The 15,869-nt window shown below is 45.3% G+C and overlaps 1 protein-coding gene across 1 annotated transcript; it reads right to left on the bottom strand.

Moving 5' to 3' along the window:
* Positions 1 to 5,517: 5,517 nt before the first annotated feature.
* Positions 5,518 to 13,857, bottom strand: bmp16 (bone morphogenetic protein 16). Its single transcript, XM_018748302.2, has 3 exons — positions 13,195 to 13,857; positions 9,322 to 9,653; positions 5,518 to 7,753 (listed from the first exon to the last, which is right to left on the bottom strand). The coding sequence occupies exons 2-3, from the start codon at positions 9,644 to 9,646 to the stop codon at positions 6,792 to 6,794; spliced, it is 1,287 nt and encodes a 428-aa protein (XP_018603818.2). The 5' UTR covers positions 9,647 to 9,653; positions 13,195 to 13,857; the 3' UTR covers positions 5,518 to 6,791.
* Between the last annotated feature and the right edge of the window lie 2,012 nt (positions 13,858 to 15,869).

The raw sequence follows: 15,869 nt of genomic DNA, 5'->3' as shown, positions 1-15,869 counted from the left end.
AGGGAGAACCTACAAATTTCACAGAGACAGAGCTGGATTCAAACCTACATACAAACAGCTCAGGCACTGTGAGACTGCAGATCTACCAGCTGCGCCACCTTGATTGTATGCAGTTTCTGTTTTATTCTATTAAAATTCTCTAACACTGTTGTAAGTTCATAACTTAAATTGTGAAAATTGTCATTACAGAAAATAAAGAATAGGATTAAGAAATAATCCCTTAAAATGATATTCATATAATGTGAACCTCTGCGATGCACGTACTAAAGAAATCTGTAGGATTGTAAGAGGGCCCTTTGTTACAGGAGGAGGTTTCCACACGAAAACAGTCTACCCCTGAATTCTGGACCACAATAACAGGCAGTATGAGGTTATACTGGGCTTGGTTTTCTCATTCTGGTCTTGGTCATCCTGTGATTTATTTCATTGCTTACTTGCTCAACCCAAGAGAAATGGAGGAAACAGTAATCACCTCAGCCTTGGTTTGCCAGGGCCTCTGATCTATTCTGCATTTATATTGGTTCATTTAACTGACACTTTTCTCCAAAGTGACTTCACACACATCTGAAACCACTTGTCCCAGGGAGCCAGAGCCTAGCCCAGGAGCACAGGGTATAGGGCTAGAGGGAGGCAGGGGCACACCCAGGACAGGACACCAGTCCACCCCAGGGCACCCCAGGGCACCCCAAGCAGGACTCAAACCCTAGACCTACTGGAGAGCAGGACCTGGTCAGACCCACTGTGCCACTGTGCCACTGCACCCTGCCTCCCCCCATACCATCCACTGCTGGCCATTTTCTTAGGAAAAGATGATACTGAAGAAAAAAAAATATTTAGTACAACATCTTGACATTTCAGGATTTTATCCTTGCCACGCATGGCTTATGGTGCTATGAATATGTTTTCTATATCTACAGTAGTATCCAGTTCCAATCCTGGTATACCAAGCCCTCGAGAGTCTTGTAGTTAGATTTCGGCTCACAGCTACACTACAGTTCCACAAAGGCTAGCAGTGTGTTGTTCAACAGAAAGAGACTGTCAGAAATTCCTTTCTAAATATCAGTTTATATCTGTGATGGTATTTGTATAAATGAAATGGCCACTTCTTTTCCTCAAACCTCCATGAGAGTATTAACAGTTAAAAAAAAAACCTCTGTGCTTAAATTGGTCAGATGGGACCTGTAACTCCAAGTAAGAAACAGGCTTCTCCATCATATAATTGCATCATACGTTCCTTTGAACATTGATTTTAATTTTTTTTTCTGAATTCCCATGAGGAGTTCTAGGTTGTTAAGCAGGTAACCAAATCTAGGGACATGGGATATGCAGATGAGACCAACTGGGACCTGTGTTGAGTACCACAGCACTCCCATCATCCTCGTCTTGCTAACACAACCTCAGCTCCACATTGCCGTTTCTGCAGGAGAGATTAGACCCGCCAGCCCACCTCAGGAGATGAATTTGTCAGCCTCTTGACTGCTTTGTCTTCACACTGTTTCCACCTGGTCTCCCCGCAGACTTGTGGCTCCCCAGCTCCACTAGTGTGGGTGTAATTAAATATTTGGTTTATCCTGCTTCATGCCTGTCCAGTGAAGGCTCTCATGAACGGACAGAAAAGTTTTTCACACCTCTTTGACCAAGTTCCCACAAGAATTAGCTTGACCACAACAGTTCCTGATTTCTCTTTTCCACATTTTTTTCCCAAGATGGACCTCTCAGGATCAGTAAAACAAAACAGAAGTCAAGAACGGTTTGGTACATCTATAAGACCAAGGACGTTCTTTCGGGAATATAGACATGTAGTAATTTGTTAAGTTTAACATCAAATATAGTTGCTCCTGCAAAGTAGGAATCTGAGAAGTTTGAAAAAAAATTAACTAAAAATTATATTGATGTTGAATAAAGATACAAAGGAGTTTTTCCTTAAATGGCCCTTCCTACGAGTAGCTCCATAGGAAGTGTAGGACAACGCAGGGATCACTGTTAAGGCAGTATGACCAAGTAAGGTTTTCTTCACAAAGTCAGCAGAAAGAAAAGCAGAGAGTGACAGTGGGGAGGAACCTGAGATCCATCAAACATCTGAGACGTTGCTGCTTGGGACAGTCACACTCACATATGTTTTAAGCACTAATCAGATCTCCATGGCAGGTTCTTTTTCTCATATTTTCCCTCTTGTTTTGGAGAGGATGAGGCATGTTTTAATGCTCCTCTGGTGCGCCGGCCCACCGTTACTCATGTGCCTGCTGTCGGCCGTGTTTTCAGGCAGGATGACATGTGCAAATGCAATGATTTCTCTCTGCAGGAGTAGAGTAAAAAAAAGGGGGAAAATAGACAAAAAACAGGAACAGGAGAGGATTTTTCTAATGCCACCCCTGGTGACCATTAATCACCATCAATGAACTAATTTTTTCATGAAGTTATTTTATTCATTGTGCACTTCCACATTTCTCAAGTATCCGTTCTCGAACAATCATATTAAAACAATAATAGTTGTCACAGTTATAAAAACACAGTGGTTGCGTTTCCGCCTAAAAAGGCAAATGCATTCTGGAAAACATCATTCAAACTGAGTTCGATAGAAAATTTCCCGCTTGCACACACTCATTCCAGAGGAAGGGTGGCCTTTGTAAAATGTTAGCTATACTGAAATATGGTCACAGTGCCCTTAGACTTAACAGGCACTCATTTAACAAAACAGGCAACAACACTTACAGGAAAAGCACAAAAAAAAAAAAAAAAAATCACTGAGGCTCAGCTCCGTGAGGCCAATATTTCTAATTTAGAAAACACAAGTACTCAGTTAAAAACCCAACTGGAGACTATTTTTTCAGAGGAATTATATGAAAATGGTGATGCTGTAACTACCGACCACCTTAGAAATGAGAGATATGCTTCAACAGTGATTATTTAATTGACTTTGTTAGATATCTAGATGATTGTCACACATACCTGGGACTCCTCAGCCAAGAAAGATTAGATATTTACCCATCACTTACAATTTAGCTTGCTATTGTTTGAATCTTGGGTTTACTCGATCTTCGGCTTGTTTTCAAAGGCTGGGATCATCTGGTGTCAACAGTCCCTGCCTGTCATACACGTTTCAGAAGAGGGCAATGAAAAATGGCCTCTACGGGTCCATCTTGGCAGCTCAAGTCCCTCTCTATATCCTCCTCTCCCTCTCTGTCGCAGTGCACCAGGCCATCTGGAGGATGTCGGCATCCCATGAGTTCCTCCAGCTCTTGCTCATGATTCACTAGGCTCCCTTGGTCTCAAGGTTTCTGTGATTGTTCTGTTTCGATTTGACACTTGTCTGGACTGAAATCCAGTGCAGCTCTCTGGGAGACCCGGGTGACCACCTACAGAGAGAAAGTGGGCAAAGTGGCCTGTTCAGGGATTCAAACCATGAAGCCACACTGCTGCCTGATAGGGCGATGCTAAAGGGAAATTTGCTCCACATATTTCTTTGCACCCCAGCTCTTTTTAAAAATGTACCAAAAACATCAGTGGTCATCTCAAGACACCTCCTGTGCTTCGTTTTCTAAAATATGTGCAATTGCCGGGCAACGCCACTCAGAGATTTGGTGCTGGAGATGAAAACTGAAAAAACGGGAGAAGGAATGAATGCGATTACCAGCCGAGCAAGGACAACGCTCACATCACCTGAAAAAACATCATTTTTCATCCTGAGCCTGTGGGGAATGGCTGCAAGAGGCTGAAGGCCTGTGCATCGAGCTCTAAGTCTTTATCCAGCTTCATGCTTCCAGAGCGGATGAGAGGGTAAGGACTGCCAGGAAGAGAGAGGCAGAGGCGAAAGCAAGTGAAGAGGGATGGAGACCACCAGCTGTCCACAACCCACATCCAACCATTTCCACATCCCCACCCACATGTAGAATCTGCATCTGTTGCATTCCCACCTTTCATCCCTCTGATAGATATCAATTGTTTTTCAATGAGAGTTTTCATATTTATGAGAGAATATTTTTGTCCCCTTTTCTGTTAGATACTGCCAGTATTATTGATTCATGTTAACTAGGATCAAATGGATTTTACAATTCTCAAACAACACTCACACGATTGATTGAGCTACTTACCCTGAGTTGCTCTACTAAAATTGCTCTCTTGTATGAAAGGGTAATTAATTGTAAAGTTGTTTAGCACTGTAAGCTTCCTTGAACCAAGGCATTGGATAAATTAAAGGTTAACAACTGTAATAGTTTGATTGAAGAGGTGATATTTAATACAAGTGAACTGATTGATTGATGTTACCACATTCGGTCTGAAACCGCTGGTCCCAAGTGGAGTCATTGCGAACCGGAGCCTAACCCGGGCAACACGGTGCAAGGCTGAGCGGGGAGGTGAGACACCCAGGACGGGACACCATTTCATTGCAAGGAACCCCAAGCAGGACTCGAACCCCAGACCCACCAGAGAGCGGGCACAGGGCAAACCTGCCACACCACCTTGATGTTACCGTTAATAATGAATTATTTACTTTCTCCATGGATTCATAGGATAATGTAATAGATTTCTGTTGAATTTTTCCTTTAACTAGTGACAAAAACAATTTGGTGAGATTTTTGTGAGTGACTTTGATGCAGTTATTCTCTAATTAATCAGAGAGGCTGAGACAAGATTGTTTAGTGGTGTCAGTCAGTCTGAGAGTGACAGGGTGTGGAGTACTGAGAAGTGTCAAGGTAAAAGATCACAGTGGGGTTGGGGTGAAATCATAGGGTGTACAGGCTTTTGTGGTAGCCTAGAACCCAGCTGACAAAATTAAATCATGATCGCAAAAGACTGTACACATACCATTAGTTTGGGGTCTCTCATTTTCTCTGTCCCCCCCTCCACCCATCTGACATGACCCTCCAATGTACTGTCACACTCTAGCACCTGCACAGCTGTTATGAAGTGAGCATGGATTCCGGCCATCTCGGTGACAAAGGTCATTTTCCGTCTGGTGTGTGACTCATGCTAACTGCATTTCACCTACTTACTATTTGTTCCTACCCAATCTGCGACTACTCTTGGAGAAATCACAGGCATGCACGCTCACACAAACACATGCACACTCACCCATTCTTCGACAGCCGGAGCTGCACACTGAGCTCACTGAGGCTCCACAGATGACTGCTGTTCTCTGTGCGGTATCCCCGGGTCTCCACTTTGGCCACTGGGGATATGTGGTTGGCACAGCAGCTTCCACTTTCCCACTTTCTCAACCTCTCAGTTGGAGGGTGCCAAAGGAAGGATCTCAGACTCGAATGCAAAGCGGTGCTACACATCAATTTCGCTGTGACAGTTTTATGTTCCCATCTGAGTTGGCTTTGTCACGGACCTCAAACACATTTGCCTTCTTTTTAGACATAGCCAAATATCGAATCTGTTTCCTTAACCATCGTGTTACCTGCAACCCATTGTGACCAAAGAGGGAGCGTTAATGTGACCTCTACACACACCTTGTAGAAAGTATTAAATCAAATAAATATCAAAAATAAAAATGATACTTGCTGCACAAAGTTTGGTGTTTTCTTTTTATTACATAAAGCCAGGCAACGTCACACATCGTAGTATGGCTAACTGGATGGTTTTTTTTTTTTAAACGTGGCCATTTTCTTACCACTAAGATAACATATTTTCCCTATTTTGCATTATCAGTTACTTTGCGGATCATAGAGGCATCAAGGCCAATGATTAACAATAGTTTTTCATTGTAAATAGCACATGTGCTATTTAGTAGTCCTTCAAAAACCATGCGATAATATTCCTGAACGTGCACGTTAGAGAATCTGTACAAAAGAACGACACAGTGGAGCTGAGACCTGTGGTATTTTGTGTTGCTTTATCATATATACATGTACTGTAGGCATATAATACACATCCACACACAACAGACACTAATCCATCGTCAGTCATTGATTCTGTCATTTGTTTTTGAGCTATACAAGGAAAAGAAGTTTTATATGTTCTTTAGCATTAAATATCCCATAACTGTCTGCTACTTAAATATATATAATGTACTATTTTTAAGTTAAGAACTATCTGAGGAGTAACATCAATAAGAATTTTATCTGTTCTATGAATTCATAGTTTAATCTGTTTCAGCAAAAACATGAATATAAACTTCTCTTTAAATAATAACACATTCCAACAATATAATAATTAATCTTAATGTTACTTTAAATATCTTGTAAAGTGTATTTTAAATATTTTGTGGACAGTCTTTGACTGTTAGAGAGGTCTATTTTGAGTCTGAACTACTGATCATCATCAGCAGTTTTTTTTTTTTTTTAATTTTTGAGTCTGAACTACTGACCATCGTCAAGAGCAATGGCATGAGAAATGAGCTAATATGTTGTTCGAGCTTGTGCAATATTAAGCATTTTATGAGTCTGCCAAGAGGCTAAAGACATCCACTGGCGGGTGGACACGTCCAGGTGACAGATTGTAGGATTGTAATATTACACCAGAATTGAGAGAAGTGGAATGGTGAGGCACTATAAAGGGCTGTAAGAGAATATAAGTACTATGAAATGTCCATTAGGTTTTAAGGACAATGGTGATTGTATCAGTTTCCCATTGGGGTTGCTATTCTTTACACCACTGTACAATGCTGGAAAGGAGATAACATCACAATGTGCACAGTATTGTGGCATTGTGGACAGGCGCCTTGTTTGCAATGATTGAAAGAGCTGAATTTCATGGACAGAGAAAGCATCCTGTTCACTACGCCCCACTCCTCTCGGGTTGCCCCTCTCTGACGGCTACTGACAGCTACTGGAAGCTACTGGAGGCTACTGGCAGCCACAGCCCTCCACCACCATGTCCTGGTAGTTTTTGAGCACGACGCGGTCCTGCTGGTCCAGATAGAGCATGGCAATGGGGCTGAGGGTGGTGGGCACACAACAAGGACGAGGCACCGCCCCATTGACTGAGTTCACCAGGGTCTGCACCATGGCGTGGCTGGACGAGTTCATGTGGTCAGCCAGAGGAAAGCGGCACTCCCCAAGGCAAAAGTAAGCGTGGTAGCCACTGGGTGCCACAATCCACTTGTCCCAGCCCACATCCCTGAAGTCCACATACAGCGGGTGGCGCCGGCAGCGAGCCTGGGACAGCCGTTTCAGTTTGGCCGCCCGTCCGCCGTTACGCTTCACTCTCCGCTCACGCTGGCTCCCTCGGCTCATCCCCTTCCCCCTGATCCCATCCTGAGCCTTTGTCCCCCTTCTCCTCTTCCAGCGTGGTCCCACGAGGGTGCCGCCAGAAGGCGCCAGTGTCTGGCTTCGCCCATCGTGGCTGTATGTCACGAGGAGGGGTCTTTCCTGCCCCCAGCTAGGCTCGTTCTGCCCAGCAGACCTGCGCACCCGGATGTGCTCCGCTGTACGCTGCCCTTTGGGTGCAAGAGACCGGTTCAGAGGGGCCACCTCCACCACAAGCTCCAGGAGTCCAGTCTGACTGACAACTTGCTGGAAAAGCTCTGGGCTGAGGCTGAAGCTCTCCCAGGAGGCGCTTCCACTGTGGCTACCCTGAGGGAGGGTCCGGGACTCCAGGAGGGTGGTCCCCATGTGCGGGTTATCCCCAGAGAGGAACAACCTGACCCTGTGGCCACCAGACTTTCCCTCAGCTGGGGTGTGCAGGAGGCGGAGCTCTGCAGAGGTGATGCGCTCATCCTCTGGGATGGAGGACACATTGAAAGTTATGCGAACAGGGTCCGATGGATCTGTCACACTCAGGGGTGAGACTGAGGTGTCAGTGAACTCTGAGAGACAGAAGAAGAAAAGAATACAGTGATGATAATAACTGCATCACCTAATAAATCATCACATCAACTAACAGTCATCTCTCCTTACTCTGTCTCCAAATAATCCAGTTTTTTTGCACATTTGGTACACAGTTATTAATGTCACTTATCCTAAATTCGTCCAGATTTTCATTTAGGCCTGCCCCTGACGCATTAGCTACATCGTGATAGACTGAGACTGCATTTGAAAACTGAAATCGGCTGCCCGAGAGAGACCGTGACGTGCACTGTGCTTTAATTTTCTTATTTATTTATTTAAAATTTCACACGCAGCCTTCATCCTTCTCAAGCCAATCCACATACGATATCACAGCACATTTACTATATGAATTTATTTTTTAAAATTTATTTTGTATACGGGGGGTGCGGTGGCGCAGTGGGTTGGGCCACGGTCCTGCTCTCGGGTGGGTCTGGAGTTCGAGTCCCGGTTGGGGTGCCTTGCGGTGGACTGGCGTCCCGTCCTGGGTGTGTCCCCTCCCCCCTCCGGCTTTACGCCCTGTGTTACCGGGTAGGCTCCGGTTCCCCGCGACCCCGGATGGGACAAGCGGTTCTGAAAATGTGTGTGTGTGTATTTCATATATGAGACTTTTCAGAAAATTTCCACAAATAGTTACCCTATAGACCCAATACATCTTAAGAACAACTATAAAAAAAATCTTTCACAAATGTTGATATTATAATTTAGAGAAGTTAAACACCAAACAGGGACAGCTGAGAGCACAGCGGGTCGAGCTGCTGCGTTTGAATCCGAAGGTCAGCACTAGAAATCCTGCCTACTGCTGTAGTACCCTTGACCAACATGCTTACCCCAAAATTGCTCTAATAACAGTTACCAAGCTGTATAAATGGGTAAATAATAATAAGAAGCTCAACACTGTAAGCACCTCAGGTGTGGAATGGCTTTTTATATACATGTGTTTGCTGCTGCAGTTGCCTAAGCGATTGAAGCAAGGTTTGTAGACATGTCTACAGTTCAGAGAAGCTTTGCCCACCCAAAGAAACAAATAAACTTGTAATTAATTGTTATCCATTCCTTCTTAATGTGTTACACAGCTTTCCCTCATCACATTAAGCATCATTTAGGGTGATTTTGGGGTGAACTGGTATTTTTCATCCCAAGCCCAACCCGAGTTTACCCCAAAGTCGCTCTAAATAAATTCATGTACACCATAAATGTATATTTTGTATGAAAGAAGAAAATGTTGTCCTTATATCTCAGGACATGATTTCGCTTCTAGAGGTAGTAGCTCTTATATTCCGAAAACCCATCCGACAAGGTAAAACATGGAATTTGAATGTGTTTTATCACTAAAGCAACATCAACAAGTGCTTAAATTGGATTTCCCTCTGTCTCTGTTCCTGTACATGGCTGCTGCCCTGGAGGAACGATTAAATTAAAACTAAACAATTAAACTCCACTCAGCAATCTCGACTGCGGGCTTTATTTTTTATTTTATTCTACTGCCACATTTGACAGACAAAGGAGGCATTAATGTCAGGATTTCAGTGGTCCCACGGGGACTCACCCAGATGATGGAAGCTCCGCACAGTGTTGGCTTCCTGGACGTGGTGGACTGGAAAGCTGAAGTGTGGGTCCTGCACCAGGTGGTACTGCTGCCTGTGGAAGCGGTACAGGTCGAGAAGGTACTGCGGTATGGGCACCTCAGGCCTTGACGTAGGGCGGGACCGCAGCCCCAGTCGGGTCAACAGGAGGTTCTGGATGGACTGGGCCAAGCTGGGCTCCAGTGTAGGCAGCGGTTTCCCACCACCGTCAATGGCCCTTCCCTGGTGACCCGACAAGACCTGAGGTAGCAGCAGGACCATCAGGGCCAGAAGGTTAGCAGGGAACATTGTGGACCTGGTACAGGAAGGATAGAGAAGGGCACTTAGGTTACATCTGCTTTCAAGAGATCAAAAACTAGAAAGCTAAAGCCATTTCAGCAAAGTAACTGTGAACACCATGGTTTTGACATTTAGAAAATGCTGATCATTGGTAGGAATAATTAAAATCATGACTGACTGCCTCATTTCCACCTTCCTAATCCAGCTGTATTGAAGAATAGAATGTTGACTTCAACTCACCAGAACTACAGCTGGCTACATATCAATACATTACATAAAATCAATTTCCTCTATTCCTCAAGTCTCATGAAAAATGTTTGGATTAATACTCAAGCTGTTTTGGAGAGGAGTGTTTCAAGCAGCCGATTATGCTCCATTTCCATGTGTTGATTTAATAGGAGGATCCACAATATAACCAGGAATGAAAAAGGACCATGGAAGAGACAGTTTCTTTCTGTACTTCCATCCTGTCAGGCCTAGGATCAGCAGAAAAATGTAGCACATCTGGACCAGGAATGAATCAGGAGGTCCTCTCCATAATCCACTATGTTTTTTGTTTTTTGTATACTGAAGTGGGTTGACTGTGAGAAGTATTGTTTATTAATTGTGTACTGTATGTGTACTTCAGATGGTAAGTACAGTTGATCATTAACACTGTTATGTAAGTGTGTTGCAAGAAAGAGGAGTATAAGGTCTTTTTTGCATACTACAGATGGACACTTTAAAACGTTGAAGTCTGATGTATGTTGAAAAAGTACTTTCTGGAACACTGACGGCAGGGTGTGAGGTCTACTTCCTTGTGAAACTGGGGTTTCATGCTTTAAGGCAGAATGTTTTTCCTTTTCTATGGGATCAAAATCATTATGTCTGAGGAAATGTTCTATAAAATATCACCAATGCCTTAAGCCCTTTCTAGCATTTACAATGATTAACTAAATGCAGGAAAATGACATGAGACAAAGTAACTGAGACATGTCTGGTGACACTCACAACATATGTCTTTCTCAGCATTGTTGCAATTGTGGGTAAAAGCTGTCTATGACTGAGGTCAGTTTTTCATTGTAGCTCAGCACTGAGCTGCAGAAAAGTCCCTAAGAAAGCAAGTGTGCGATGATGGTGTATGATGCTATTGATGATATTATATATTAACTTTAAATCCCCTACCCACCTGAGTCAGTCAAGAGGAGGAGAATCGGACACAGACAGCGCTCACTCCCTCTATTTCCGGGGGAAAACTAGATTAAGCAGCCCTCTCCCCGAGGATGACTGTAGTTGAGGCTGGGGACGAACAGAGGACACCTCTTTCCTGGTGAGCTTCTGTGTGTCATCCCCCTCCCTTTGCCAATACCTCAGTCTAAGAGCAAAAAAAAATGGTCCTAAACCTAATTTGGCAGCTTTTGCTGTAATCTTCCATCTCTCCCCTCCCTCCTCGTCTGATGAGCCATTCATCTGGTCGTGTGTTATTGCTCAGATTGCCTTCCCTCAGCTGGGTGGACTATCAAATGTGCCGGAGACCACTCTCGTTGCGACTGGGTCCTACCTGACCCCTTGTGCTTGGTCAGGTTGACCTCAAATCAGTACTCCAGGCAATATATGAATGGGAATGAACAGAAGGACCTGGTCCGTGTTCTTCGTATGAAGTTAGACTGGCAATCGGTAGTCCCTCTCCTCCAGCAAACCTATGACCCCCTCCACCCCTTCTGGAAGTTAGTCTCCTCGCAGTTCAAGAAACATGTCACAATCATGTTTGTGCAGTCTTGTTTTGTAGAGGTCGAAAATGAATGGTGTTTTTGCAGAAGAGCACTGCTCCCAGAGAAAAGAGCCAGGGCATCGAACCCTCTGCCCCTAGACCAATTTACTCTCCACCACCGGTTGAATCCGTGCCTCTCAGGGGTACCCCCTGCTTTCCTTTCCTGTTGTTCTTCCTTGCGTTCCATTTACCAGATTCCTCCTCTCTCAGGGCTGACCTCCCCTGTATCGAGCCCCGAAGCTCCGTCTGCGCCCCCTCACGCCTCTTTGAGCAGCAGTCAGTCTGCGGAGGTCTGCTTGGCTCCAGTTTGACCTCCCCCTCCCTCGACATCCACTCCACTGACTGTGTGATTAACTGGAGCACATTTTAAATTTCACCCCCACCCCCAACGCCCCAAATCCACCGCAGCGTTGAAATACGGTGTACGCCTCTGCCACGATCCTGTCTTATGTCTGCATGCATATTTATGAATGAGAGCAGCTGTCCTCGGAGATGCCCCAAGAGAGCGCGGTGAGTACTATAGAGAGCTTTGTAGCACACATGGCAATATGTGACATGCTGAGGAAAGGGGGCAACAGTGGCTGAAATATGGGCTGCTTTGTTTCCAGCACAGGGAGAGATGAAATCATTAGAATAATAATCCAGGTAGCCTGCGGTGTGCTTTTACTACAGTGTATTAGCGCTGTACTGTAATTCATCCCAGCTGGCGTGATTAAGATGCTAACGACAAGGGCAGTCCAAGACCACAGGGCCGCTTCCTCCGACTGCACTTAATGATGATTGCCGTCCCGAAACGGTAACTACGGGGCAAAATGAGCGGGAAACACACACGCACGCACACACACACAGCTTCTAGCGCTCCCTTGTCCTGCTTCTTGCAGCTTGCGAAACTCCAAGCACCTTGACCATTACTGAAAAGTAGTAGGAACATTCCGGGTTTCCCTGCACCACTGACTCATCTCAGAATGACATAATTTGTCTCTAAATGGTGATCCTTGCTTCAGTGACATGCATTTACCTTATGTTACCAGACCTTCATATATGAAAAAACAACGTAAATGTTTGCGTGTATTTGAATAAATCTTGACAGGATTGCGATTGATTAAATTAACCATGATTACATTACAGCTGTTTGCCCGTCATTAATTTACATTGTTACATCACACTTTGTTTAGCAGAAGCTCTTATGCAAAAACATAGTACCTGTCTAAACATATGACGTAGACCAACCGTACAGTTTCAGTTTAATTGCCTCACTCAAAGGTACAATGGGTCACCTCCTAGAATGTAAACCTGCAACTTTGTTTTTCACCAAGACATCTTGCAAGTTTTTATCATCTACAAATCACAGGCTCATGGATCATATTTTCAGACTTTTCTTTTTTGTGAGCTCTCAAGTCTGAATTGGTGGTCTTGCCACTCAACGCTTTTGACTTTAAGAATTGTTAGACACATTCCAGCACTCTTACGTCCTTCAGAGCTTACGTTTTAGAAGCGCAATAAAAGAGATTATCTTTACAGCAGGCAAAGCCAGCCGGTAACAAGCAGAAAGATTTCACCAGCTTCGACCTCTGAACCTCTCCCAGCTGAGTGTGTGTGTGTGTGTGTGTGAGCAGACAAGCATTTGTGTGTTTACCAAAGGCTGCAAGATGTTGGAACAGCCAGCCCCAGCATGTAAGCTAAACAGGTCATGTGTGTGTCACTGCGCATGGGTGTGTGCGCGTGTGCGTGTGTGTGTGTGTGTGTGTGTGTGTGTGTGTGTGTGTGTGTGTGTGTATGTGTATGCATGCACGCATACAGTACTCACGTCCAGGAGGTGTAGGAGGCTTGCAGAGTCCATGGTTTGTCCTTGTGCTCCAGCGTTACGGACACTTGTCTCTTGATCTCCTCGCAGGCCGTTGTAGGTGTAGCGGAGCAAAGCCTTTCCCTCTTCCTCCCTCTCTCTTTCTCTCTCTCTGCCTCTCTCTCGCTTTCTCTCTCTCTTCCCAACAGCTCTTTTTCTGTCCTTACTCCTCCCTGGCCCACTGGAAGTTCAGCGAGGATGAAGACACCCTTCCTCTCATCCCTCACTGAGGCTCACCGCTCCAGGGCAACCCCAGCTCACCCCCTCATCCTGTTGCCACAACCCGTGAAAAAAACCTGGCAGTTCCCCTCCCCTGACCCCTGCAGCCAGCCCCCCTTGTTGTGGCCTGTGATCCTGCCTCTGCCAAGCAGGAGAACAAAAAAAGACTTCGCAAAGGAAAAAATAATACCAGTTTCTCTAACCTGTCAAAACCCGCTGCTCAGTGCCTGTCTCTCCCTCCTCTCTCTCTTTTCTTGTCTCTCCCGCTCCTTCTCTTCTTCTATCTCCTCCCCCTTTTCCTCCTGCTCTCTCTATCTCTCCCTCTCTCTCCCTCCCTCTCTCATGCTGTGCTGGAGATCCAGCTGGTAAACTCAGTTTAACTCTAATTGACTTTCCTGTCTGTTTGGATCCTCCCTGATAGTGATGTCTATGTGGCAAAACTGTGCGCACAAACACTGACGCACACACTCGGTGACACATGGTCACACACATGCTTTCGGAGATAAGATCAGCGCTGGGATGGCCGCGGTCACAAAGCACGACAGAGTGAGCTTTTGATGTGGACAGTCACGATCTTAGTGTAATTGTTAAGTGTTACTGGATCAGGTGTGTTGCGGAAGACAGCAGACGGGACAAAAGCGCTTTCATGAGCATGATTATTATTATTATTTATTAACATTACTTGTTTGGCAGACGCTTTTCTACAAAACAGCTTACAACATTGTTACTAACAATGATTTACCCAAATATAATATGATTTTTAGTAGAGCAACACAGCAGAGTTGCTTTACTCAAGGATACTACAGCAGGCGGTGGGATTCAAACCCAGATCATTCGAGGTGAAGGCGGGAACTCAGACCACTATGCAACCCACTGCACCCCAGTTGAAAGCGTATACACAGTAAACATGAATAAAGTATAGGTATGAGAGAGGAAAGTGGAACTGGATGTGGGCAACAGTTCCCACAGAGTCCTGCCTGGTGCTTCCGACCAAGGTACACTGCAGCTGCCTGCCAAATGAGTATATATCTGGTAAACTGTGAGCATCATATGGTGAATACCTGTCTTAGTGGAATACTCCAGATCCACTGGCCAGAAACTATCAGCAACACAGAACTTTGGGGAAGAACAAACCAAACTGGAATTCAGGAGGAAAAGACTGAAAAGAAGATGGAGGTGGACTGGCCACATACTGCTCAAACCGAAAGACAGCGTCACAAGACAGGCACTGACCTGGAACCCCCAGGGAAAGAGGAAAAGGGGACGACCACGCAACACATGATGTAGGGATCTTGAAGCTGACACCAGGATGCTGGGATACACCTGGAGCCAGATAGAGAAGACAGCACAGGTCAGAGATGCCTGGAGAGCCCTTACTGGCGGCCTGTGCCCCAGGAGGGGTGGAAGGCATAAGGGAAAGGGGAATCAACATCAAAGTGTGTCTATAGGCACAATGTCAGACAACCTGGATTGCATCTGAAAAATTGTGTGACTCCCATAATCCTCCCCTTTGGTGTCACGTATCCCCCACTGACTGCAGTGGGATGAGAAGTCTCAGAATGACCTCCTGTTCCAAAGAGCCACGTCCCCCCTTTCATGAAGGCACACAACTGACGCTGTCCTCTACTCTGCAGATCCCTCACGTTGGTCCACCAGCATGGAGTAATGACAGTTCTATTACATCAGCTCCTTCAGCAGCAGCCCAGCTGCGCAGAGAGTGACAGATGTGAAAACTGCAGGCCCAGGGGTCGGCGATGTCTGCTTCAGCAGACTCATGGGGTCTGCTGAATGAGCTGCAGGTGCTGCCTGCACAGCCCCAGGGATCTAATGTGTGAGGGTTTCATTTTCCACACTGAATCTCTGTCCATCATCTCTGACCCACGATATCGCAACAGTTCATGCTTTCTGAACATTATGGTAATATTGCACTACCTTCATGCTAAAATCAGTGCACTTCCACTCCAAAACCATTGTCTGAGTCAGGTCTCCTCAAGGAAGAACAAATAGTCACCAACTTGTCTCCCACTCCTTGGAAAAGACGAGTGTCTGTGTTCAGTCCAAACACACCTACAGCCGGATTGGTCTGAGGATTTACAAAGTGTGAAGCCACCCGCTCTCAGACTTCCTCCTGCCTCCACCTCTCTTTTCCATTTCTTAGCACAAATAAAGTGTAAAATAACAAAGTCAGTCACTGGGAGGGGTGGAGGAGGAGGAGGAAGAGGAAGCAAGGATGGTGGAATCCCTTCTGCAAGCAGAGGTCTGGTACTCAAAACCGAACAATGCGAGCACTGTGACAGGTGTCCCAATGCTGCACAGGGCTTACATTTACCTATTCAGCAGATGCTTTTCTTCAAAGTGACGTACAGTTATTTAGCTCACACCTTTATCCAAGGTCACTTGCAATATCATATTATATTAGA

Source organism: Scleropages formosus, chromosome 10, assembly GCF_900964775.1.
Source record: "Scleropages formosus chromosome 10, fSclFor1.1, whole genome shotgun sequence".
Classification (NCBI taxonomy): Eukaryota; Metazoa; Chordata; class Actinopteri; order Osteoglossiformes; family Osteoglossidae; genus Scleropages; species Scleropages formosus.
This window is presented reverse-complemented; position numbering and strand designations above follow the sequence as displayed.